This window comes from Solanum stenotomum, chromosome 11 (assembly GCF_019186545.1).
Source record: "Solanum stenotomum isolate F172 chromosome 11, ASM1918654v1, whole genome shotgun sequence".
In the NCBI taxonomy this organism is placed as follows: Eukaryota; Viridiplantae; Streptophyta; class Magnoliopsida; order Solanales; family Solanaceae; genus Solanum; species Solanum stenotomum.
Genome location: NC_064292.1, coordinates 51,365,767 through 51,390,362, shown reverse-complemented (window position 1 = coordinate 51,390,362; position 24,596 = coordinate 51,365,767). Strand labels below are relative to the sequence as shown.

At 31.8% G+C, this 24,596-nt stretch overlaps 4 protein-coding genes across 4 annotated transcripts in view; 2 read left to right on the top strand and 2 right to left on the bottom strand.

The window, feature by feature from the left end:
- Nucleotides 1–24,596, top strand: part of LOC125844974 (uncharacterized) — a 135,292-nt gene that overhangs the window by 83,610 nt on the left and 27,086 nt on the right. The window lies entirely within an intron of this gene.
- LOC125844972 (uncharacterized) lies at nt 1,539–3,321 on the bottom strand. The gene has a single exon (XM_049524339.1). It carries the CDS (start codon nt 3,111–3,113, stop codon nt 1,719–1,721), a length of 1,395 nt encoding a protein of 464 aa, XP_049380296.1. The 5' UTR covers nt 3,114–3,321; the 3' UTR covers nt 1,539–1,718.
- LOC125844970 (cytochrome P450 77A1) lies at nt 9,408–11,232 on the top strand. Its single transcript, XM_049524338.1, has 2 exons — nt 9,408–10,313; nt 10,537–11,232. The coding sequence occupies exons 1-2, from the start codon at nt 9,434–9,436 to the stop codon at nt 11,190–11,192; spliced, it is 1,536 nt and encodes a 511-aa protein (XP_049380295.1). The 5' UTR covers nt 9,408–9,433; the 3' UTR covers nt 11,193–11,232.
- Nucleotides 15,668–21,510, bottom strand: LOC125844976 (RING-H2 finger protein ATL38-like). The gene is made up of 3 exons (XM_049524344.1): nt 20,489–21,510; nt 19,698–19,795; nt 15,668–16,384 (listed from the first exon to the last, which is right to left on the bottom strand). The coding sequence occupies exons 1-3, from the start codon at nt 20,645–20,647 to the stop codon at nt 15,970–15,972; spliced, it is 672 nt and encodes a 223-aa protein (XP_049380301.1). The 5' UTR covers nt 20,648–21,510; the 3' UTR covers nt 15,668–15,969.

Here is a 24,596-nt window from a genome sequence, read left to right as displayed (position 1 = left end):
CGAGGATTTGAACTTTATGGGTTCTAATTTTTAGGATGACGATATTAAGTGTTAGTAACTTGGTTCTGAATTTAAGTTTTGTATGTATTTAGTGAATTTCTTGATAGTTTAAACTAAAACTAGTTGGTTAGACCCATATGTTTGATTCTTGCTCCGCCTATGAGTGGTTGATGATGCCAAAAAGCATACATAAATCAGGATAAAGAGAATAGTGTGTGGTTGTTTTAGATAACTTGAAGAGAATACTGCAATGAGCTTCAAACAGCCATGAGTTTTCTGAGAGAACTAAGAAGCTTTATTCATCCATAGATGTTTACAGCTCCAAATCATATTGCAAATTATATCAACAAGTGAATGATTTAACTCAACACATGGCCCAATTATGAGACATCAAGATTGGATGTACTATAGGTGGTATCAAGTTTTTGTCGAGTGTAGCTGAGCTCAAGTTAGTTGGAGAAGACTTTGAGCTGAAATAGCTACTCTGATCACCTGCATTAGGTACTAAACTGGAGAACCTGTGAGCTGCAGCAATTGTGGAAGAAACTGCATGAGTTGCACAGTTGCTGTGCAAACAGGTTATGAGCAGTGATTACATAAAATCTTTTGATGCTTTGACCTTTGTATAATCCAGCACCAGTAGTAGAATAGTACCCTGCCATGGTACAGACCCGTGTTCGTTTTTTCGGCAAGTGCATAACTCACCTCCACAAGGCAGGGGTAAGGGTCTACCTACATTCTACCCTCCCCAGGCCCCACCTTATAGGATTAAATTGGGTTTATTGTTGTTGTTTTGACCTTTTTATCTAATATTACAATCAAGATAAAAATGAATTGGTTGTAATGCACCTTTCAAAGCTAGAAAGAACTTGTCTTAATCAGATATCTTTGTAGAGTTAAGTGGGTGCTGATTGCTCTAGATTGTGTTATATTATTCAAGGAATGATCTCCCAGTTACATCAGATTCTCTGCTTAGACTGAGCCTTCAACACAACCTTTGGTCGATTGAGCACTCCCCTAGTGATATTATCTTACGAAGATGTTTGATGTTCGCTCCAAAAACAAGTGTGTCTATTAGCTATAGGAGTTCCGACTGACTGCATGTCGAGTGTTGATCTGGAGCTTGCATAAACTGAAGAGACGCCTGGCTGAAGGTAGCTTGATTCAGGCGTACCACCTTTAAATTCTGAATATCAACTATTGGCCTCTGGATGTTATATATGTTGGTACCAGGTGTTGCTACATAAGAAAATTCTAGGTTACCATTATGAAATAGTTGCAATCAATTTGAAGCTATGTTGCACGGCTCTCCAAAAATATTGTCACACCTGTGTTGGATCCTCCAAAATGCACAACTTTTTGAGGATCCGACATGCACCTGTTGCTATTTTTTTTTAGAAGAAAAATTCCTTCTCAAAAGTGTTATACATGGATTAACAAAGGGAGGATTATATTTTCTTATGCCACCAAGCAAACATTGCATTAAACTCCTATGGAAAAATGCACAAACTTTCTATTAATGCAAAAACCAATATGAAAGCAAGATTCATGTTTGTAATTCTCTCAACTCAAATGAACTTTATACAATTTGGTTTCTCTATCGTCCAAAAAAAACATTATATTTGCCTTTGTCCTGGCTTGTCGTTTCTATTGAAAACTTGAGCAAAAAAAATTACTCCATATGCTGCACAATTTTACTTGAGATACCAAGAACCCTTTCAGATCAATCTTATAGAGTCCAGAAAAGATCCTGCTACTTGTTTCAACTTCTTTAGAAATTTACTTTGACGGTGAACGGAGACATGTCCGATTTCTGAAGCAGAGGCAATAAGAACAAAGTTATCTTCATTTCCAACATCAATCTCATATAACTCAGAGAAAACTTCTTTGAATTCAGTGATTACTAGCTTGTAAGATGTCTGGTTTGAAGGAATCACATTTATGATGACAACACCATCCTTGCTAAGCAATGTTCTTATGGCCAACAACGCGGATTTCTGGAAAAACGCTAAAGGAGGAGCACTCATACCTATATTAGAATCAGTCGCGTCTAAATCAACCATGATCACATCAAATTTACCATCGAAATCATTCAAATGCTCACCATTCTCCAAAACGTAACCACGAAAACCATCACTTTCAACTTGAGTCGCGAATTTCCCAATCATGTCTAGTGCATCTCCAACACATAAACGTATTGAGTTACCACATTCCAACCCAAAGTATCTCCTTGCTACCTCCAAAACAACATTATCAGCCTCAATACCCAAGACTTGGAATCCTAATTGAGAGCTTAAAAAACCAAGAAGTGCCCCTCCTCCAACACCCAAACACAGAGCTTTTGGCTTTATCCCATTTCCAATTTTCGCGTCCAAGAAAGATCGGATTACTGAAAGACCCGCCACCATTGGAGTCAAATAAGGATGAACTAACACCCCATCATCAACAATCTCAAATTCTACTTCCTCCATGTTAACAAAATCGACGTTCTTGGGTCGGATCTTTATCTGTGTTTGTACCAAATTCGGCATTCTCTTAAACCTCAATCTCCTTCTAAACTCTCTACCACCCCCATCTTCCGATTCCAACTCAACATCTTCAATCAACATCTCTCCAACAAACTCCCCAACACATCTATCCAACACCAAACTCCGAATCACCTCATCTTCATAGCTCAAAAATGGAATTTCACATAACCCATCACCTGTTCGACAAAATGCCGATCTGGGTATCAACTCAATCAACAATGGCATCAAATTCTCTTCAACAACAGACAATTCCGCCACACCATCGGTACATAACAGGGGATTATACGAAGTGGGGTTCATAGAATTTGGCGAATTCCCAATTAAAACAAGTCGAGAGAGCTGAGGGAAGTTAAGTATGAGTTGAAGATGACCTTGTTCGGTTGAAAAATACCAATCGGATTCCCGGCCGATCGGAACCAGCATTGCAGCGATTTGAACGGGTTCTGAAGGCGCCGGAGAATCAAGAACCGCAACGCGGAGTTGAGAAGCATTGAAGTGATGAAGATGAAGCAAAAGATTTGGGATTGTGAAGGTGATGTACCGGGACGGGACGACGGTTTTGAAGGCTGTTGGATCCAGAGCCATTTTCTTGTTCTTCCAAAAAGAGGAGGGAAAATTCTACAAGGGGAAATGAAGAATGTGATGCTTTTTATAGGAACACGTGTTCGGAAAATTTGAGTTTTTGAAGTTGCGGTTTTTGGCTATAGATTGTTCTAGATCTCGGATTTTCTGAAATTTGAGTTTTTGAAATTTAAATTGTGTTTAAACATGCATGAATTTGTTTTGAATTTTTATGCGCAAGAGCGGAAGTTTTCCTAAAACTTGGTTGACACGAGGAAAATATGAGTTTTTGAAAGTTGTAATTTTTAGCTATAGATTGTTTTAGATTTAGAAGTTGAAATTTGAAATTTTGATTTTTTTTTTTTGAAATTTAAATTGTGTTTAAACATGCATTTGACTTTAATTTGTTTTGAATTTGTGAATGGGAGCGGAAGTTTTCCAAAAACTTGGTTAGTACGAGAACTTGAAAATATTTGAAGATTATTTTTTTAAAATTTAATCAAATTTCATAGTTAAATAGTAGATACTTGAAGATAAATCTCTAAAGTTTACGACTAAATACACTAGATTAGCCTTTCAATTATCAATTAATTTCATTTTTAATCCTTATGAACATATTTAACTTTCGATTAATTATATTTTCTAATCAAATTTCATAGTTGGATAAAAAAAAAATGTTATATTTTACTTTTTATACTATACTTATGACATCAACAAAAACATCACCAACATATTTTATAACAATATATTCATTGTAATATTATCCCTTCACAACAATTATCTTTCCTTTTAGATAATATATTACTATAAAAGTATTTTCTTTTTACCAATTGAAGTGTGTGTGTGGTGTGTGTGTGGGGGGGGTCTTTCGAACAAGGGGCCGCACCTTTCGATTAAGTTATCTTGTTACGACTTCACTCAATTGTTGGTCTTCCATATATAGCTTAGGGGTGGCATATTCATGCAATTAATTCCAAATTTTAACCATTGACTTGAGGGGTACATTTGAGATGATCAAGAGTTGACTTTGACCATGAAGCGCCCAAAAATTATGGAATTAATTTCCTTAGACTAATTTAGACTAGGTATGCATAATTATGTATAGATTGAGGTCATTGAGGATCGTTTGAACAAGTTCATTATAATATTTTAAGAAAAAATTACCTACTGATTATATAGTAAGGAAGACTTCAACTCTTAATTTGCTTGTTTTTCTTATAAACGTGATATGTTTGTTATTTGTAAGTATTTAAATCACGTAAGCAAGTGTGAGATAGGCTAGTTAGTTTTGAAGTATCTAGAATTGACTGTGAAGTTATTGGTATTTATTCTCACATGATTAATTAATACTTCTAATATACTCAGAGATATGATATGATATTGTTTAGTTGTTTAGCATGTTTATCATTCAATTAGTTTTGAGGAGTTATTAGTACTTTCTTGTGATATTTGTTCTAATTACTTAACACACTTTATGACATCAGTAGCACACACAAAATGGGCAAGAAGATATCAAAATGTATTATATGGTTGTTCCCACAATAATTGATTCGTGGGCAAATGGCAACTAATAATATAATAATTACATTTATTATAAATACAACTTTGTTAAGATGAATCACAATTTTCAATAACATTCAAATCTCTAGCGAGGTTGAAACTATGGTTCATAAAATTAAAATCTTGATCTCTAGAACTCGAGTATTGATTCAATTTGAGTACTTCTGTAAGATAGATCTCAATAGAAAAATGAAGAATAGCGAGTATAAGTGATTGAATTCAGTAGTTCCTCATACTGACTTGAGAGACATAGTAATACGAAAAACGAAGCTTTTGATCCTCCATATGGGATTTTCTACACCCTGAAAAATTTAATTATTTTCTTCTCTCAAAATTAACCTAAAAATACAAAGAGAAGCAACATTCAAGAAGTTGTGGTGCAACAATAGATGATGATTTGCAACTATTCCGCTTTATAAACCATCAGACATATCTTTTTTTGTTAATCGAGAAATTCGTCTGTAATCTGTTTTTTAGGTCACAGTCTTCTAAACTTGGTGGATAATGGGTCCGCCCTTTTACCCTTCTTCACTTAAATATCGGACTTTGTTTTGCATGGTGTGGGGCTTGAACCTGCGACCTAGGCCACAAATCCTCCACCTTTTGCCACTTGAGCTAGGCCTTGGGGGGCAGACATATTCCTTTTAAACGAGATTAGAAAGGAAAGTAGAACAAATAAATTGAAACACATGAAAGTATAATTACTCCCTCCGTCCTTATTTACTTATTAAATTTTGACTTAAGACACTTATTAAGAAAATAATGATTAGTATTGTGAGTTTACCATTTTACCCCTATTAATTGATAAGGTTCCAAACATATTAACTGGTACATTTTTCAAAGACAGTAACTCAGTGTTAATAAATTGAGGGTATAATAGGAAAAATAAAATTGTAAGTTGCTAATATATTATATATATTCAACAAAGTAAGATTATTTCTTTTTGGTTTCTCATTTGGTGTTCGATATCCATATTGGATTCCAACTAATTGATCGAATTTGCGTCACGTAAGGATCCATTTAAGGAGGGGGGGGGGGGGTTGCGCTCCCTAGTCCCTATCAAGAATTTTTCATACCTAAAATTCTAACCTGAAACTTATGATTAAGAGAGAAGTAGCCTCATCCAATGTGTTGATGGTATCAAATAAAAGTTGCAGAGACAAATTTCGAATTTCAAGCTAGTGATAGAGAAAAGATAATAAATCAACATTTACAAATTAAATAGATAAATGAATTTGAAAATTCTGCAAATTAAAGTTTTGAATGGTTTTGTTTTGATAATGATATCTGAACTAACTTGCGTACATCTCAACTAATTCTACCGAATGAACTAGCAGCAAACCTTTTGTAACATTCCAAAATATAGAGATCCTCGCTTAAATTGGGATTGCTATGTTTAAATCATTTACTCTAATTATTACCGTGTTATAAATCATATTATCTATGTGAAATTAATTTTGAAAACAATACTACAAAATGAAATTCCTTGTACATAGATTTTTTTTTAACTCAGGATAACCCGCAACCACTACCATCTTTGTCATAGTCTCTGTCCTTCGGGTGAGCATTTTGTGTGCACGGGTAAACCCCCCATATATAATAGCCTACAAACCACATATGAGATGTAAACCGCACTAGACAAGCCCTACGTGATAGACTCGACTCAGAGAATCGATCAGAGATCATTCGTGTGAATGACCACTCTCCAAACAAATTAAGTCATCCTAAAGGACATGTGAATAATTGATCGGTTTTGAGGATCGACATATTGTGTTTGACACCATAATTGTTTTTAATTGTTTTTCAGTTTGTATCGTTTGCCTGCTATGGATTTTTTCTATCCATAATGGGCCCCTTTTTTTAAGTAGTGGTTGAAGTTTAAATTTGTAGAGAAAAAAAAAACAAATAAACCTTTCATTTTCATTACTATAAATATAAATAACAAATTAAATTAACAATAAATGAGAAAGAACCGAAAACTGGCACCTAACAACAAATTAAGCTGCTTGAATGAGATCACAAAAATACCATAAAGTTCAACCATAAACCTTAGTTTTTTTATTTTTTTTATTTTTTTATGAAACAACATAAACAAGAAAAAGAAAGTATAATAAAAGAAAAGAAAAGAAAAAGAATGAATATACCAACAACCTCTTAAACTCACTAGTAAATATTGTTCAGACAATCGAATTATGACATGTTCTAACTAAACATCATAACACATGCTAAAATATTTCTATTAGATATTTCTGATGCAAAATTTAGGAAAAACTTATGCGCATGTTTCAAACATTCATTACATTTAGATAAGTTAATTATTTAAAATATATCATCTACTTTAATTAATACACATTAGACTAATAAATCGTAAAACTTAAAGCTTCTTTCAATTGTCACTGATTTATATAATATAAAAGAATGAGACATATTTTAAACTTACATATCTACGTAATGATACACGGAAACACATACAAAACTTTTTTATTATATAATCAGAACTCAAAGTATGAATATTTTATTATGTGTTCAAATGTCCAATTAAAATATATTATAATTTGAGTATTTAAATAAAATTTACTAGTAAATTTAGAAGGTCGGCGATCATGTATTCTGTCAAAAAAGAAATGTACAATTTTTTTTAAAAAAGGAAAAATAAATTAAATAATCTTTCCCAAAAATGGGTAAGTTGAATGATATTGGTTCGAAATTAAATTTGTTCTAATTAGTGAAAGTTTTAGTTGAACTTTTCAATCATATTAATGCTTACACCAAATTAATTCATAAATAACAGATCAATATTTGATAAATCAAGAATAGTGATAGATACATTGTATAGAGAAAAGTCAAATGAGTAAAATATTTTCTTAACATGCATTATAATGCTAGTTAGGTATTTTGAGATTTTTTTCTTCATATATAGAACCATGTTAATGCTAATTGGGTATTTTTAGAAGTTTTTATGACGTACATGTTTATCCTATACACCTAATTTCTTATATTAAGAAATCATTTTTACACTTGAAATCTGCTTTGTCATCTCTAATTAACAATCGTCTAGAAATAACATGTATTTTTTTCGTTTTTTGCACACGTAAAAGTTCTCCAACCACCCAATTTCTTCAAGAGACTTGTTAAAGACTTGATTTTCATAATGCCATATTTTAATTTTTGTTGGAATTTAAATTTTGAAAATCAGGTTTGATCATAAAATTTTAAAATTCAATTTGAAGTTAATTTCAGGAATTTGAAAAATACCTAAAACCTATTTTCTTCTCAAAAATATATTGATATGTTTTATAAATACTCATAATTTTTACAATCAAACGTATTTTTAAGTCCATTTCAATTGAAATTTTAATGACTAGTGAGTAAGGTAGTTGGATAGTTGGATTGATACCGACCCCTCTCTCTAAATGATCCACCATTTTCATTCGTCTTTTTCACCTATCTGTACTTCTTCTACTATATAATAACAACTTGGGATCCTCCAGCCCAACTTGACTACTTTGTCGCTTCATTTAAGTTCATCTTATCTTACGTAAATATTATGCACGATAAAAATACTTGTCACCTACTAAATTTTTAGTGATATTAATTAATGATGTATAATTCATGTCAAGGGTGTGGTTGTAAAGTTTTGATATCGAATTCATCTGAATTCAATATTTATAACATGAAAGATACAGTTATATGTAAACGTTCAAAAAAGTCACAATATATATAAGAAATCATTTTAAAATATTTATTAAAATTTACATAATTTGAATCGGGACATAAGAAATATATGGCTGAAAATTCTGTACTTGGGTCTGCCGTCTGCATGTGTTTGATGTACCTCTTAAATAATAGGCATTTGAGTATATACTCTACTTGTTCTAATAACAACTTCATGAATATTCCTTTACTTTTACCTTGTATTTGCATTAATGCATGAAGAGTTGCACGTACACGTTAGCTACTTTACTTTATAACCTATAATATAAAGGCAGAGGTAAAAGTCCGACTACAAATTCAGCTAAACTTGATAACTTTACTTCTAAGTATAATTCAAAAAGGATAAAGTATACTCAAACTATACTCATACTTTTAAGAATGTAGAAATTAAGTTTGTTTTCAAAAGATTTTCGACTGAATAAATAGTGAAAAAGAGATAATAACAACATAAGCTAAACGTAATAATTTTTGCTCGAATGGTATATATATTTATGTTTAAACACTTGCATCTTGTTTGGATGATTGTTACCCGTTGTATTGTATTGTTAGTTAAGTATCATGTTTGTTTTGATTGTTATTTAAATTTTATTGTATCATATTGTTTAAATTCATAGTCTCATTTTGTGTAATGACCGATTTTGCGTAATCCCGTCATTACCATAATATTTCTCATCTTGTTTTTATTTATGATCTAATATAAATTTATTTTAATCTTTATCCTTCCTTTACATAATAGCTCTATTCTTAATTTATTGACGTGTGACATTATGTATACGACAGACAACGATAAATCTATCCAAATATTATATTCATTGAAACAACACAATACAATAGAATATGATATATTTATCATACGTAGTAACTATCCAAACATAGAGTTGAAAATCAAGCTAGTAATCTTTCAAGTCGTTGTTCTAAATTAATTCAAAACTCATAAAATTGAAATTCTGATTACGAAACTTTTTCTCTTTCATTTCTTTACTTTAACATTTATTATCTGCCAACTGTAATTTCAAGCTTTATTCTATTCATATACTACTAAACTCCTTTTATGTTTGCACACTCAATTCATGTCATTTTTTCAACCAACAACAATGGAGCCTTTCACTTTCACAGTTTTCGCCATTTTCCTCTCACTTTTCATCTTCATATTAACCCGAAAACCCAAATCCAAAACCCCCAATCTACCTCCCGGACCTCCAGGTTGGCCGGTCGTCGGAAACCTCTTTCAAGTCGCCGGCTCCGGTAAGCAATTTTTCGAATACATTAGAGATCTCAAACCAAAATACGGTTCAATTTTCACATTAAAAATGGGTTCTCGAACTATGATTATAATTACCAGTGCTGATTTAGCTCACGAAGCTTTAATTGAAAAGGGGCAAATCTTCGCTAGCCGCCCTAGAGAAAACCCGACCCGAACTATCTTCAGCTGCAACAAATTCACCGTCAATGCGGCGGTTCACGGCCCTGTGTGGCGGTCATTGAGAAGGAATATGGTGCAGAACATGCTTAGTCCGAGTAGATTGAAGGAATTTCGCGATTGTAGAGAGATAGGTATGGAGAAATTGATCGAAAGGATTCGAATCGATGCAAAGGAGAATAACGACGTCGTTTGGGTGCTGAAGAACGCGCGATTCGCCGTTTTTTATATTCTACTTGCGATGTGTTTTGGTGTTGGGATGAATGATGAGGAAATGATTGAAAGAGTTGATCAAATGATGAAGGATGTGTTGCTTGTGCTTGATCCAAGGATAGATGATTTTCTTCCTATTTTGAGATTATTTGTTGGTTATAAGCAACGTAAAAGAGTTAAAGATGTTCGTAAGAGGCAAATTGAGACCCTCGTCCCTCTAATCGAGAAACGTCGTAGTGTTGTACAAAATCCTGGATCCGACAAGACTGCAGCCTCGTTTTCCTACCTAGACACTTTGTTCGATGTCAAAATTGAAGGTATAGTGTTGAACTATTCGACTATCTTAGCTAAAAGTTTAAATGAACGATTAGAGAGACTACATTTCTATTGATCTCCTCATCTGAACTAACTTTTAAAGTTGAGTGGTATCAGAGCCAAACTCACTTCAAATGTCTAGTTTTGGTGGTGTTGAGTAATCCGAAGAGGGTAGGATCAAGATTCATTTCTTAATATAATTACTTAATTATTTTTTCTTGACAGGTAGAAAGTCAGGTCCGACGAATCCAGAGCTCGTAACATTATGCTCAGAGTTTTTGAACGGTGGGACCGACACAACGGCTACAGCATTAGAGTGGGCCATAGGGAGATTGATCGAGAATCCAAGCATACAAGAAAAAATGTACGAAGAGATCAAAACCGTAGTAGGTGATAAAAAGGTTGACGAGAATGATACAGAGAAGATGCCTTACTTAAACGCAGTTGTAAAGGAGCTTTTACGTAAACACCCTCCAACGTACTTCACATTGACCCATGCAGTAACAGAGCCGGTTAAATTGGGCGGGTATGACATACCCATGGATACTAATGTGGAGTTTTTCGTATACGGGATTTCACACGACCCGAACATTTGGTCCGACCCGGAGAAGTTTGACCCGGATAGGTTTTTATCGGGTCGGGAGGACGCGGATATAACGGGGGTGAAGGCGGTGAAGATGATGCCGTTCGGGGTCGGACGGAGGATTTGTCCGGGCTTGGGAATGGCAACGGTACATGTGAATTTGATGTTAGCGCGAATGGTTCAAGAATTTGAATGGTTTGCTTACCCGGGAAATAGTGAAGTGGATTTTAGTGAGAAATTGGAATTTACTGTGGTAATGAAAAATCCATTAAGAGCTAAAGTTAAGCCAAGAATATAATTAAGTAATGCTCATAATTAAGATTATAAGTCCAAAAATTTGTAAGGTTTGTAGCATTTTCAATATAGTAATTACAATATTCCACATTTACAATGCTCATAAAAAATCTTGTGAAGTTTATTTCTATTTTCTACTAATACTACTAATGGTTCTTTCTTCATCTTTGATGGTCTAAACATGAAACCACACAATAATTGAACTTTAAGACTCCACCTTTAAATTAGTTGTGATTATATTTTAAGTAGACAATATATATAAATGTGCTTTTTTACTTAGTCTCATCTGACATCTATGACTTTCAACTTTGCGTGTGCACTACTAGTCTATTAGACAAAGGGACGGAGCCACCTTGTGTTTAAAGGGTTCATCCAAACTCCTTTGATGAAAAATATATTATTCAATTCATGTATGGTTAAAGTAATAATATATATATATATAGTAGATGTTGAACCTCCTTCGACTAGTTTGTATGTTTATTTCTTCAAATTTTGAACCCCCTTACTCGAAATCTTGGTTCCCCCACTGATTTTCCACTTAAAGTTGTTTAAAGTTGAATTGGTAGACACATGCATCCTACATGGAAATTCACACCGGTGTTCTACGTGCATTATGACACATAGGTTGTGCGTCTACTTGTTCAACTTTATGCAAGTTTAAGTATCTACTTGTGCACATTCAAAATTGAAGGATATAAATGCTGGCTAAGACTAAGTTAAACATGTTTATGTATTATGACTTTTAAATATTCTGTAAATATTTAATATCTATCTAGCGGTCCTAAAAGTGCAACTCAAAAGAAACTATTATTCTGTTCCAATTTATGTGACATACTTTTCTTTTTAATCGATCTCAGAAAGAGTGATACATTTCTGTATTTAGCATGAGATGATTTATGACTAGACAAAAATCTATTACTTATTTTAGACCACAATTTTTAAAAAGTCTTGGAAATTATAAGTGTGTGGAGGGACCAATGTCATTTTAATGTTCCATTTTGTAGTTGGACATTAAATATAAATAGTATTATGGATGTAGAACCAATTTGCTCATTAGTCCAATCATGCATGTGATCATGATGTCCAGTATATTTCTAGCCTTGAGTTATGGGAAACAACTTTATGAAACCAATAAAGATGGTATGCCCCAAAACACAAGAAAACAATGCCTTAGCTACTTGTTTGCATATTTAAGACAAACTTCTTCTCCTATATTAGGCAAGGCTATTGCAAAAAACAATTTCTCAGTAAATAAAAGAGTAGTCTCATATTAATTATTCACTTTCTTCTTTATATGTTTCTTAAGAAATCATTAATAAGAAAACTTTTTTGAAACTTTACTAATTTACCTCTTAATCTCTTCGTGTTTAGCCGATGGGAGCTTTAACTTGCCTCGGGTATTACAATATACATCCTTTTTAGAAAGTCAATGTCCACGCTGAGGTTATAAGGTCTATTATCTTGTCTAAACATAATTTGATTACTACTACTTTATATCGTTATGTAATATTAATTAAGGCTATACAAGAAAAAGAATATAGTAAACTCTCTTGATTAGGTAAAACAAAATATTTATTTCGATATATAGATCAAGTAAAATGAAATAGAGGGAGTATATCATTTGTCTTGTGGCATCTACATACAAAAGAGAAGTCATTAATGAACCATGTGAAGGGAAAAAAATGAGGTAATAAGTCATTTTAAAACAACATTAATGATAACAGCATTTTCAGTTGGGAGTCTAACAAAAAGTGGTTAGCTGTCACTTAACATGACATCCAAAATTACTATCCTATGGTGAGAAAAAGCCCAAAATAGTCCTTATATTTTTAGTCAAGAGTCAAAGTTATTTTTGAGTTTTTGAATAGAATAGTAATAGTCCTTCATGTTTGTAATAGTAGTGCGCTTTTGATCCTCCTCCAAATTTTTAGCTATTTTTAAAGATTGATTTTGTCCACAATTTTATGTATGGAATGTTCAATCATCTTTTTATATATTAAATAGAAACAATAATTTCATGTGAGAAAAGACGATAAGAAGAGCACATTATTTTGTTCGATAGAAATATTATTGCAACTAAAGTAAGAAGACCTTGACATATGACGTCGCGGGAAAATAAAATTTTATACTATTGCACGTGAAAACGACGTGATGAATCTCTCAATTTTAGCTGTAATGATATTTTTACCAAACAAAACAAGATTTTCCTCTTCTCACTTTCTCTCAAATGGAGTTATTATTTCTACTAAATATATTAAAAGACAATTGAACATTTCATACATAAATTATGGATAAAATCAATGATGAAAAAAATTGGCAAAAGTTTGGGGAAGGACCAAAAATACACCTATATTACAAACATAAGAGACTATTATTGCTTCATGTGAAAACTCAAAGATGACTGAGTCTTAACCCAAAGATAAAGGGTCTATTTTGGCCCTTTTCTCATCATATGTGCATATTAAGTGATGTTTTTACTTTTCAAAAAGGTACTATTTAATTATAAGTTAATAAAAATATTTTTTATTATTTATAAAAAAAAATTAATTAAAAATATCTCTTAATATAAATTGAAGGGAGTATTACTATTCTTCTATACTATATTAATTGTCATATTCCTTTTTTATTAAAAAAAAAAAAAAAAAANTGGATAAAATCAATGATGAAAAAAATTGGCAAAAGTTTGGGGAAGGACCAAAAATGCACCAATATTACAAACATAAAAGACTATTATTGCTTCATGTGAAAACTCAAAAATGATTGAGTCTTAACCCAAAGATAAAGGGTCTATTTTGGCCCTTTTCTCATCATATGTTCATATTAAGTGATGTTTTTACTTTTCAAAAAGGTACTATTTAATTATAAGTTTAATAAAAATATTTTTTATTATTTATAAAAAAAATCAATTAAAAATATCACTTAATATAAATTGATGGGAGTATTACTATTCTTCTATACTATATTAATTGTCATATTTCTTTTTTATAAAAAAAAAAGGTATTTTTACTAATTTATTCATAACTTTTTTCAATTATTATAGTTTACTTCCAAAAATAATTAATTTTAAAAATAAAATAAAGATAATAAGTAATTATATACTAATTTTATAAATTAATAAGTATTTTGGGACTTATATATTTAATAATGCATGAAAACAAGGTTGAAGTACATACAATCTATCTACGAATCATTTTCAGTATTAAATTTTTCATCAATTAAGTGGACAAACTTTAAAGTATTGCCCTTTTCTTTCAACCTTCTTTCTCAATTTGCTTCTATATTATGCAACTTTTGTTCGCTCTTTCGTTCCCTTTTACTTATCATATTTGAATTTGATATTTGAATTTGATATATTTATTAAGAAAATAATAATCAATATGATTATTATACCACTTTGTTTCCATTAATTATTGCATACACAATTTCATATATATTATTACAACATTAACATATTTATAAATTACTATTAGAATATAATTAATTATTTAGATGTTAAAACTTTGATTAAACTATCTTGATTGAAATATTCTTTTTGTGTTAGATAATGAGATAAATTGTTTGTACTTTCTTTTAAGTATTTATACATATTTAAGGTATTAATATGTTTTTGAAAAGCATAAGTTATAATTCCATATTACATGATTATATGTATGTCGAAGACAAAAAAATTATACTTACTAATTAATATACCACAAAATACTAAAGGCATAATATATAAACATGATCCTTAACTTAGCTTTAGTTGACAACTATGACCTTTAACTTTGGGTTTGCACAAGTAGACACTCAAACTTGTATAAAATTGAACAAATACACATTCATCATACATGGCAATTTTATGTGGCGTCTTAGGTATATTATGCNTCTAATCCCTCACACCAAACGAGCCCTAAAGGTATAATATATAAACATGATCCTTAACTTAGCTTTAATTGACAAGTATGACCTTTAACTTTGGATTTGCACACTCAAACTTGTATAAAATTGAACAAATACACATTCATCATACATGGCAATTTTATGTGGCGTCTTAGGTATATTATGCCATGTCGGACAAGTATGTCTACTTGTTCAATTTTATACAAATTTAAGTGTATTTGTACACAACCAAAGTTGGAGGGCATTGATGCCAACTGAATCCAAGTTAAAGGACATTTTTATGTATTATGCCAATACCAAAATCAAACATAAATATACCTACATACCAATTTTATTTGCCATGATAATGGTATCTTATTTTATAAATCGAAAATTGAAATTACCGAAATCAAAATTTTCAATACCATACCATGCCTACAAGGCACACCCTATATTTACCTTACCACAAAATACCAAAACCAAACTTACAAAATTACCCAATCATACCAAATTAATTTGGCATGGTTATGGAATCATATTTTTCATGTCCACCCCTATAATTTATCATGCTCTTGGTTCAATGTTCTTGCAAAAACATCATAAGAAAAAATAATCTATAGGTTCAAGTAAATAAATATTAGATACAATCTTGATTCTTGTATACTAAACTCATATATGTAATTGACATTGTTCAGCAAGGAAGCTGAATTAATTGATCTACAAAATTACCACCAATTTTCAAGTTGAAAACTGAAGTATAGCAACATGTAAGGTACTCAAAAAATGAAAGAAACAATACTTTGCTATATTTACAAAAGGCTATGAGCAGTAAGTTATCTACCAAATCAAAATCCGAGCAACGGACTGAACGCGATACCTACATTGTGAAATCTTCGAGTCTGTGTGATCTTGACTTAAAAAGCTTATGCATTTGATGGGCTCTCAACTTGCTTGTTTTCTGAGTTTTTCGTGTTCTGACTATCATCGTTTGATACGACGTTGTTTCCTCTGACTACCATCATACCAACCTCGGGTGGACATTGAGCGTCTGTGGTGGAGTCCGTTCTCAGGCTGGAATGCCTCTGCTCAGCTGATAGACAAAGATTTGAACTAACATTCAGGGAGTCCATCTCAAAGTGAGATCGGATAGCTGAACTAAACAGTGGTTGCATAAATCGCTTTTTTTCAGGTGTTTCACGTAGAGAAATTCGACAAACTGGGCACGTGGAGTGCTGCTGAAACCATATGTCAATACATGTTGCATGAAAAGAATGCCCACATATTGGCAAAATACGTAGCGCATCCTGCTTTTGATACTCGACAAGGCAAACAATGCACCTATGACAATAAAGTTGGAGAAGTTATAATAAGGTAATTAGGTATGTTTTTATCTAAAGCACTATGGAAACAAGCTATGTATCATAGACACCAGCAATATGCTACAAGTTACAAGAGTTTCGAAACTACAACATACAAGATACACACATCATAAAAGATAGTAATAATATAAGCAAAAATCTCAACTTTTGAAATGAGAAAAGGGTGACATCCCTTTAGGTTGTACTCCAACATCAGAGGTAGAGAATATGTTTAGCCACGCTTATTCAGCATTCTAACAATGATTAAGATTCAACTATGGTCATATGCATGTCAAACGTATAGCTCATCAATCAACACCGAGACTATTTTACAAACATCAATACGTATACTACATAGACTACTACAGTACATGCACAGTTGGTGATATATCACCTGAAAAGGGCCATTTCTCCTGTATGATGAATGAGGATGACTATACTACATTCGGGAGAAACATGGATGTAGCTTTCTTATTAATTAACTTTTTTTATGACCGTAGTGTCCGGGCCAGCTTTTGTGCACCTCGACTAATTCCACGGATACCTGCCACCTCTCACCAACAACAGGTAGCAGATAACTCTGTCCACCAAGGCTAGGACAAATGAGAAGAAATTACCTAGTGTTTTTTTTTTGTCTCGGAGGTCTCATGGTTCTCAACCCACTTCATTGACCACTATGCCACAAGTATTTAGTTTTAAAGAGGTACTTTTTGGCACCCCAATTTCAAAATGCAATTTCTAATCTCGTATCTCTTTCAAGACCTCCTGATATGACATCTATGGTCGTCGAAGCCCACTAGGATACAATAACACGTATGCCTTGCATGACTCAGAGTTTTGATGGCCAGAATCAGAGCCCATAACCTACTCCCTCTGGATATCTCTAATCAAATTTCCTCTCTTCACTTTGACATATTTGGAAAACAGAATCAGTTTTGGACTAGCTAATGTGTTTGTTCATTCTAGTCTAAAAGTCATCAATCAATGGTTTCCAGTAAATCTTTTCCTTCCAAGCAGTTAGCTTCTCTGATATGAAGGCAAGTGCTTAAAATATATTAGATTTACATAACAAGAAGATTGAACATCTATATGATGCAATCACATTGCACATAGATCTACTACACACCTTGTATATGATGTTTTTGACCCAACGCTAACCTGCCTTTTTATTCTTCAAAATCTGATACTTCAAAGAGATATTTTTTATATTGACAGTCCAGGTCCAGATGGAGAAGATTAAAAACCCAAAAAATTCTCGGTTTCCTATGTTGCTTCATACTAGGTGTACTGATAATGTACATGCACACTAGAAGTTAGTAAACTCTATTAGGCTAATCATAGACTATAAGTCTCATCGAAGTTTCTAATTTAATGGTCATACTCGATCCGATAAAAGGTGACATTATTGGTAGTAAATTGGATGATAAATAGTGTCCCAATACAGTGAAGCTTGTAAGTATGATAAGAAAAAGTATTCTTACTATCCACTGAAACAGAGAGGAAAAAGTTAACAGCAACCTTTCAAGTTTAATAGTTCTTCATATTTCAATCACATCAGTGGTACTGTGCAGTCTAGTTAGACTTTTTTCTTATGATCGAGAAATCCTTCTGCGGCCAGCTCTAAGGACCAACCGCATCCCTCGGAACTCAGAGATAATGAGCCCGCCCCTCTACCCTTCTCCACTTAAATTTTAAGCTTAGGGGCTCGAACCTTAAACCTAAGTCACAAGTAACTCAACCTTTCCCACTCGAACTAAGCCTTGGGGATGCCTATTCACAAATTTCAGATGGACAAAGCTTTAACAGTAAAAATGATTTGCATATTAACCAAGACATCAAAGTAGTGAACTTTTTCTCATTACTTTAAGCATATTATGGTTAATGCCTGCGATAATCCAAGATAAGTAGTGTTTTAGAGATGTGGAGAGTGAAAGGAAATATTTCATCTTTAGTTCACAGGGAACTCGTTGATTATATTAAAGGTGAACCACTATATTCATTGACAAGGAATTTTAACACCACATGAAAGAGAAACAGGAAAATCAGAGATCTTCACATAGGTAAAATGCATCATCTACTCCAGGGTTCTCGAGAAATAAAAACATATGCCCACAATGTAGTCGGCGGTATTCTCCCTTTCCAGAAGGGAGGTAGCAGGGTAGCATCACATTGAAACCTAGAGGAAAAGGAAGAGGGGATTCTCAGGGCCTATGCAAAAGTTAAACAAATGCAGATGAGGATGCACCACTACCTTCGGTTCAACGTATACATATATATAGTTAAAAACTTTTTTAATGGTAAACCCCACTGATGCAAGTCTCATCTGAGCAAATGGTTATTTTAAAAGAGAAACACAAACAAGCGAAGGACTTAAAGATTTCAAACCTGAGCTAAATTTCAAGTATATCTCCACGAAGAAAGTATCAATCACCACTCAAAACAAGTTTAAATTTATGAGAATTTTACTCTGAGGGGATCAGTCCGGTCCAATGCATACTTATAGCTTTCAATAGGTAGGAGATCTCTACATGATCATATGCTCTGCCTTTATAACTTCAATCTCTATCATAACTCGGTCATAATTTAATGCCTCGTCGCTTAATGTTGGCTGTTGGTTCTCCTATATCTGGAGGATAACAGCACAAGCAAAGCAAAGGGCAGAGCAAATGTAACTGAATTCAAAGGAACACCAGTTTGAGTGTGTGACAATTCTCTCAACCATGAAAGCCCTATTATTATGGCTGCCTGACCGCCTTATCCCAAATGATTCAAATAACTCAAATTTGGAACTAAATCTGATTTAGTTTCTCCAATAAAAATTCACTTTGCAGATCAAGTGGAATAAACACTTACTCTCGGTTGTTAAACTAAGTAAGAACTTAAGAAAAAACCATAAAAACTTAAATTAAGGGCAAGATAAAACTGTCTTGCAAAGTTTTACATGGAACCACCTATGTTTGTTCTTTAGATGTATTCACTAGGTTCCCACATACACATCATTCGGACATCATATTAAAATTTAACCATGTGGACTTTACAGATGTATAAACGTCGAAAAAGTACAACACAATCTGAACACATATTCATAATGCTACTTCAGCTTCATTTTTTTAATTTTTATCTGTAATCTAACAAAATTTTCATTCCTGTTTTCAACAAATATATTTGCTTTCTGAAATCAAGAAAAAAATAGCCCATCTTATGAAGAAGTCAAGAACCACCCACTAGAAAGAAAAATGCTATTTATCTAAAGCTTGTATTATATGCAGAACTTGAAGCAAATATCAACTTACTGAGCATCTTCTGCAGAGGTAAAAAACACATCCCCGTACTTCTTTGTCGGGAAGTTGGCAACAACAAGAGGCTCGAGACCATGTAAACCACGCTCCAACTGTACAGGGTAAACAAACACTACTATTATTTAACCAAAAACCAGGACAAGTAATTCATCAGAAAACAATCATTCTGCTTCCACTAATAAAGAAGAATCCAACTAAAATATGGACTAAAATGCACTACTACTGTTTTAGTACTGTTACTGATCAAGTACAACTAAATTTAGCTAGGATGTGAGGTAAAAGATGTGAAGTGAGGGGAATAAGACCTGCACGCACAAAGCACGACATCATCAAAACAAAATTGATGTTTGTTTGAAAGGCCTCAACATGACAAATAGAATGTCCACAAAACCTCTTTAACAAACTACACATCAAAGACCTAAGTGGCCTACAGTATGTACTGTGTGCTGGCTAGACTACTCAACCAATCAAAACTCCAGTCATGATCAGATTACGTAGGCGCTTGAACGTACATATTATTTGAAAATCAGTGTTTGTTTTACACATTTGTCCACTATTTCAACTTCAATTTGATTTAGAGAATTTGTAACTGAAACACTGGTTGAAGAGTATTTCACTCACAAAGCTTATAACTTTTTTCCAAGTGAAATTCAGTGTACAAACACAATTTCAACTTCAAATACTTGTTTTTTCAACTACTAGAAAATCCCAACAAGAAAACAGCATACAAATAAGCAACAAGATGTTGAAACTACTACTAAACCAGTAATGAAACAAGTGCTTACAATGCTAAGATCAGATCTAGAAGCATATGTGAAAGAGTGCCGTCTTGCATTCAATTGAATTCTTGCACAAATTAGCCTTGTGCACACAAATACTATGAACATGGTACTTACTGCAAATCCTATCACAGTCATCACCAAATTTGTCCCTGAAGATATCATTTCACCAACTTGTTTTTTTCCCAAAATAGCAACTTTACTGTCCACTCCAACAACCCAAGATTTGAATTTCCCAGAAAAGTTCAAATTTTGCTCCTCATTCCAAACATAAAACAAATTCTACACTATACCCAAACAACAACAACTAAGCCTCAGTCCCAAACAAGTTGAGCTCGGCACTATGAATCCCCACTATACCCAAACAACAACTACTACTCCTCAGTCCCAAACAAGTTGGGCTCGGCTCTATGAATCCCCACTATACCCAAACAACAACTACTACTCCTCAGTCCCAAACAAGTTGGGGTCGGCTATATGAATCACTACTATACCCAAACAACAATTACTATGCCTCAGTCCCAAACAAGTTGGAGTTGGCTATACGAATCCCCACTAAACCCAAATTCTACACAATACCCAAGTCATATAATCCCAAGAAAACCTAAAACCAAACCCTAAAAACATCACTAGAGTCCTCCATCGTCCCCACCCTATTTTTTCACTTCCAGAAACTATATAAAGAAACCCCTTATAGTACTTTCTTCATTTTTCTCTCAAAAATCTAATCTTTCCAACACTTGAAGCAATTAACTTAAGAAATGCAGCCAAGAACCTAATTTTCACTTTCAATTTCCAATAACCCTTTTGTGGATTTTCTTCATAGCTCATAAAAATACAATCTTTATACCTCTAGAGACATCTTGGTCACCTATATTTATGCATGTATATATATATATATATGTACTGGATATTTGAACCTTGAAAATTTTAGCATTTTAATCAAGAAGAGGGTCAGCATGTTTTCTTGATATCGTCATGTGGAGAGAGAAAACAGAGAAAATTCAGAGACAGAGATTATGAGGAAATTAGTGAGAGATCTCAGATCCATAATCATAGTTGATTAGTGGAGTAGTTTTTTCTCCTGTGGAGTTAAACAAAGTAATTGAATTAATTTTTTAAAATTTTAGTACAAATATTTTTAATTAGATTTAGGGCCCCATCTCTTGACTCTTCTTGATTAATCATAGAGTGAACTAATATATAATAATATTTTCAATTATTTATAAAAAATATACATCTTAAATTATCAATTGTTTTATTTCTTATTTGAACATGGTGATATTTTATGTAGGAAAAAGAAATAACAAATAATTAAGATGTGTTTTGATAACTAGATAATGATATATATACATATAAAGGAGAAACATTGACAAGATGATGTGACACCTTTCTATGGCCTTCATTTGTATTTGTTTTTTTCTCATTTTTTTCTTATTTAAATTAATTATTGTATTATAAAATTAAATTACTTAATTTATTACAAATAAATATTTTATTAATGGAGTAACATTTATAACAAAGACTCTTCACATTCTTTTTTTTCTTTGTTAGCCTCACTTCTAATCACAAAATGATACTATTTTTTTATATTTTAAGTGTTTTTCTCTTTATTATTTAATTTATTTACAAGGAGTCAAGGAGTAATTACCCATGATCTACACCTCTTTAATTTGTATTTTTAATAATATTCAAGACTCTCATAATTTTCATGTCCATAACCTCCAAAAATTAATTTGTAAGTTTATGATGTCTTATGGTATTCCTATATTTTGCCTATATAAACTCATATTTAGTTTCATGGAGATTCACATTCAAGATTATCCTTTCCCTTCTTCATCATATTGATTTGTGAATTAGCTAACATGTAACAAAAAAGAAGTACATGAAGGTGAGAAATATTTCATTTTCAAGTCTTTCTTTTTATTTTCTACATTTTGCCTATCGAAATAATATTTAATTTCATAAAAATTCACATTCAAGAATATATTTTCTGTTCTTTATCATATTAGTTTGTGAATTAACTAATATGTAACGAAAAAGATGTACATGAAAGGTAAGAAATATTTCATTCTCAAATCTTTTTTTTTTTTTTTTATGTATTTGGATATGCTTTCTTAATATTTTATTTATGTATGTATTATCATTCTCCAAGCAAGTATGATTAAATTTTTTTTTGTAATAATGAACAATGTGTTGTTAGTATGTGATTGTTCTCTTTAATAGTCAATTTGTTGAATATAATATAGTTTGATTACAATATGTGTGAGTTTTCAAGAGATGATTCTTATTTACTGTTAGTACAATTGAAAAAATCATTTACAAATATATTACATATAGTTTAGATTTTTTTTTCTTTCTTTTGGTATAATCACTTTCAATTGGTGTGATATTTTATTTATTCATAATTATGTTTTTTTTTATTCGATTGGTAGCAATAATGAAGAGTTTGACAAATGGAGTACAAAATATGACGGCGGATCTACTTACAAAAGAAGCTAAATAAATAATAGAAGAAAAGCAATTTTTGAAGCATAATTAGGGATTTTTTTTGCTAGAAATTTTGTTGTTACTTTGACTTGTATTGGTAAGGTGGCTACTTTTGTTAGAATTTTTTAAACTTTAGTCTATATAGGTAAATTAACTACATGTATTGGCAATGCTATTCATTTGGTTCTTTACTATTCTATTTATTTATTTTTGTTATGAAGCACAATTAATATAACTATCTCATTTTGAAAAAAAATACGATGATAATGAGCTTCATTTTTATTATGCTTGCAAGAAATAATTAAAACGAAAATATTAAATTCTATGATGCTTTTTTTTTTATGTAACAATTTGTTTTTGTCACTGTTCTTTTTTGTTTGAAATGTATTTATATTTTTTATGCAGTCACCAATCGTTTTTTTTTTCATTATTGTATTTCTATCCCTTATTTTCACATTTATATATTTATTATTTATTTATTTTTACAAATAAAATTAATACATGATTATTAATGCAATTAATATCTAATAAAATTCATAACTCATGTCTCTTCATTTTACTTGTAACTTCTACTCTTAAATATTGTAATAATTTTTTCATTTTTTTTTTCATAATTTTTATTAATACTTTAATTAATGTTTAAAAAATTTAAAAATTAATAATAAAGACACAATAAAGAACTTCAATTTTATTTTTTTTACGAAATCAGAATTTGTATAGAGGATCGTAAAAAATATGTATACAATATATTTTTATTTCAAAATATGATCTCTATCTCATTTACTTCATCGTGGTAAATAATTTATTCTTCTATATACACATGAATAGTTTGCACTTAAAAGATGTAAAAAAATTCAATTTTATATATTTAAAAAAAATGAAAAAAACGTATCATATCGCATATGAAGAGAATATCAATATTATTTATATGTCTGATACTAACATGAATATAAATATTATTTATTATTGTCCAATAAATATTTCTTATAGCCGCGCGAAGTGCGAACAATTTCCCTAGTTTAGATATAAGACTCGAAAAAATGAATTACTTTAGATGTGTTTTCAATTATTAACTCTTAATCATATGAGGAGTAGTATTATCATCAAATCAGAACATAAGCTACGAGTTCATAGTAATTTAGTATTTTTTGTTCAAATCATGCATATGTATTATAATAACAATAATAACATATTTTATGAAATCTTATAAAGTGAATCTAAAGAGGGTAGAGTGTACCTAACATTACCATTACCTCTTGAAGGTAAATATGTTGTATACGAAAGACTATCAATTCAAGTAAACCAAATCAAAGTAGTAGTTCAACAAAAAAAATGATAATGGAGAGAAATATGATAACTAATAGTAGCAAAACAGTGGCGGAGCATGTATGTAAGGAACCTCATCAACAACAAGGTGTGATCACTTAAACATAGTAAACAACATGTAGTATCAAATATCAAAAGTTAAAGACTTTATGAATAGGCTAAACTATAACAAACACGGTGATTTACACTACTATCAAGAAATGTGCATGAATATGCTAGTATTAAGATAACGCTCAACCACTTAATAACCTTTTATCTTTATCCACGACCTCCCCCCCCCCCCCCCCCCCCCCCCCCC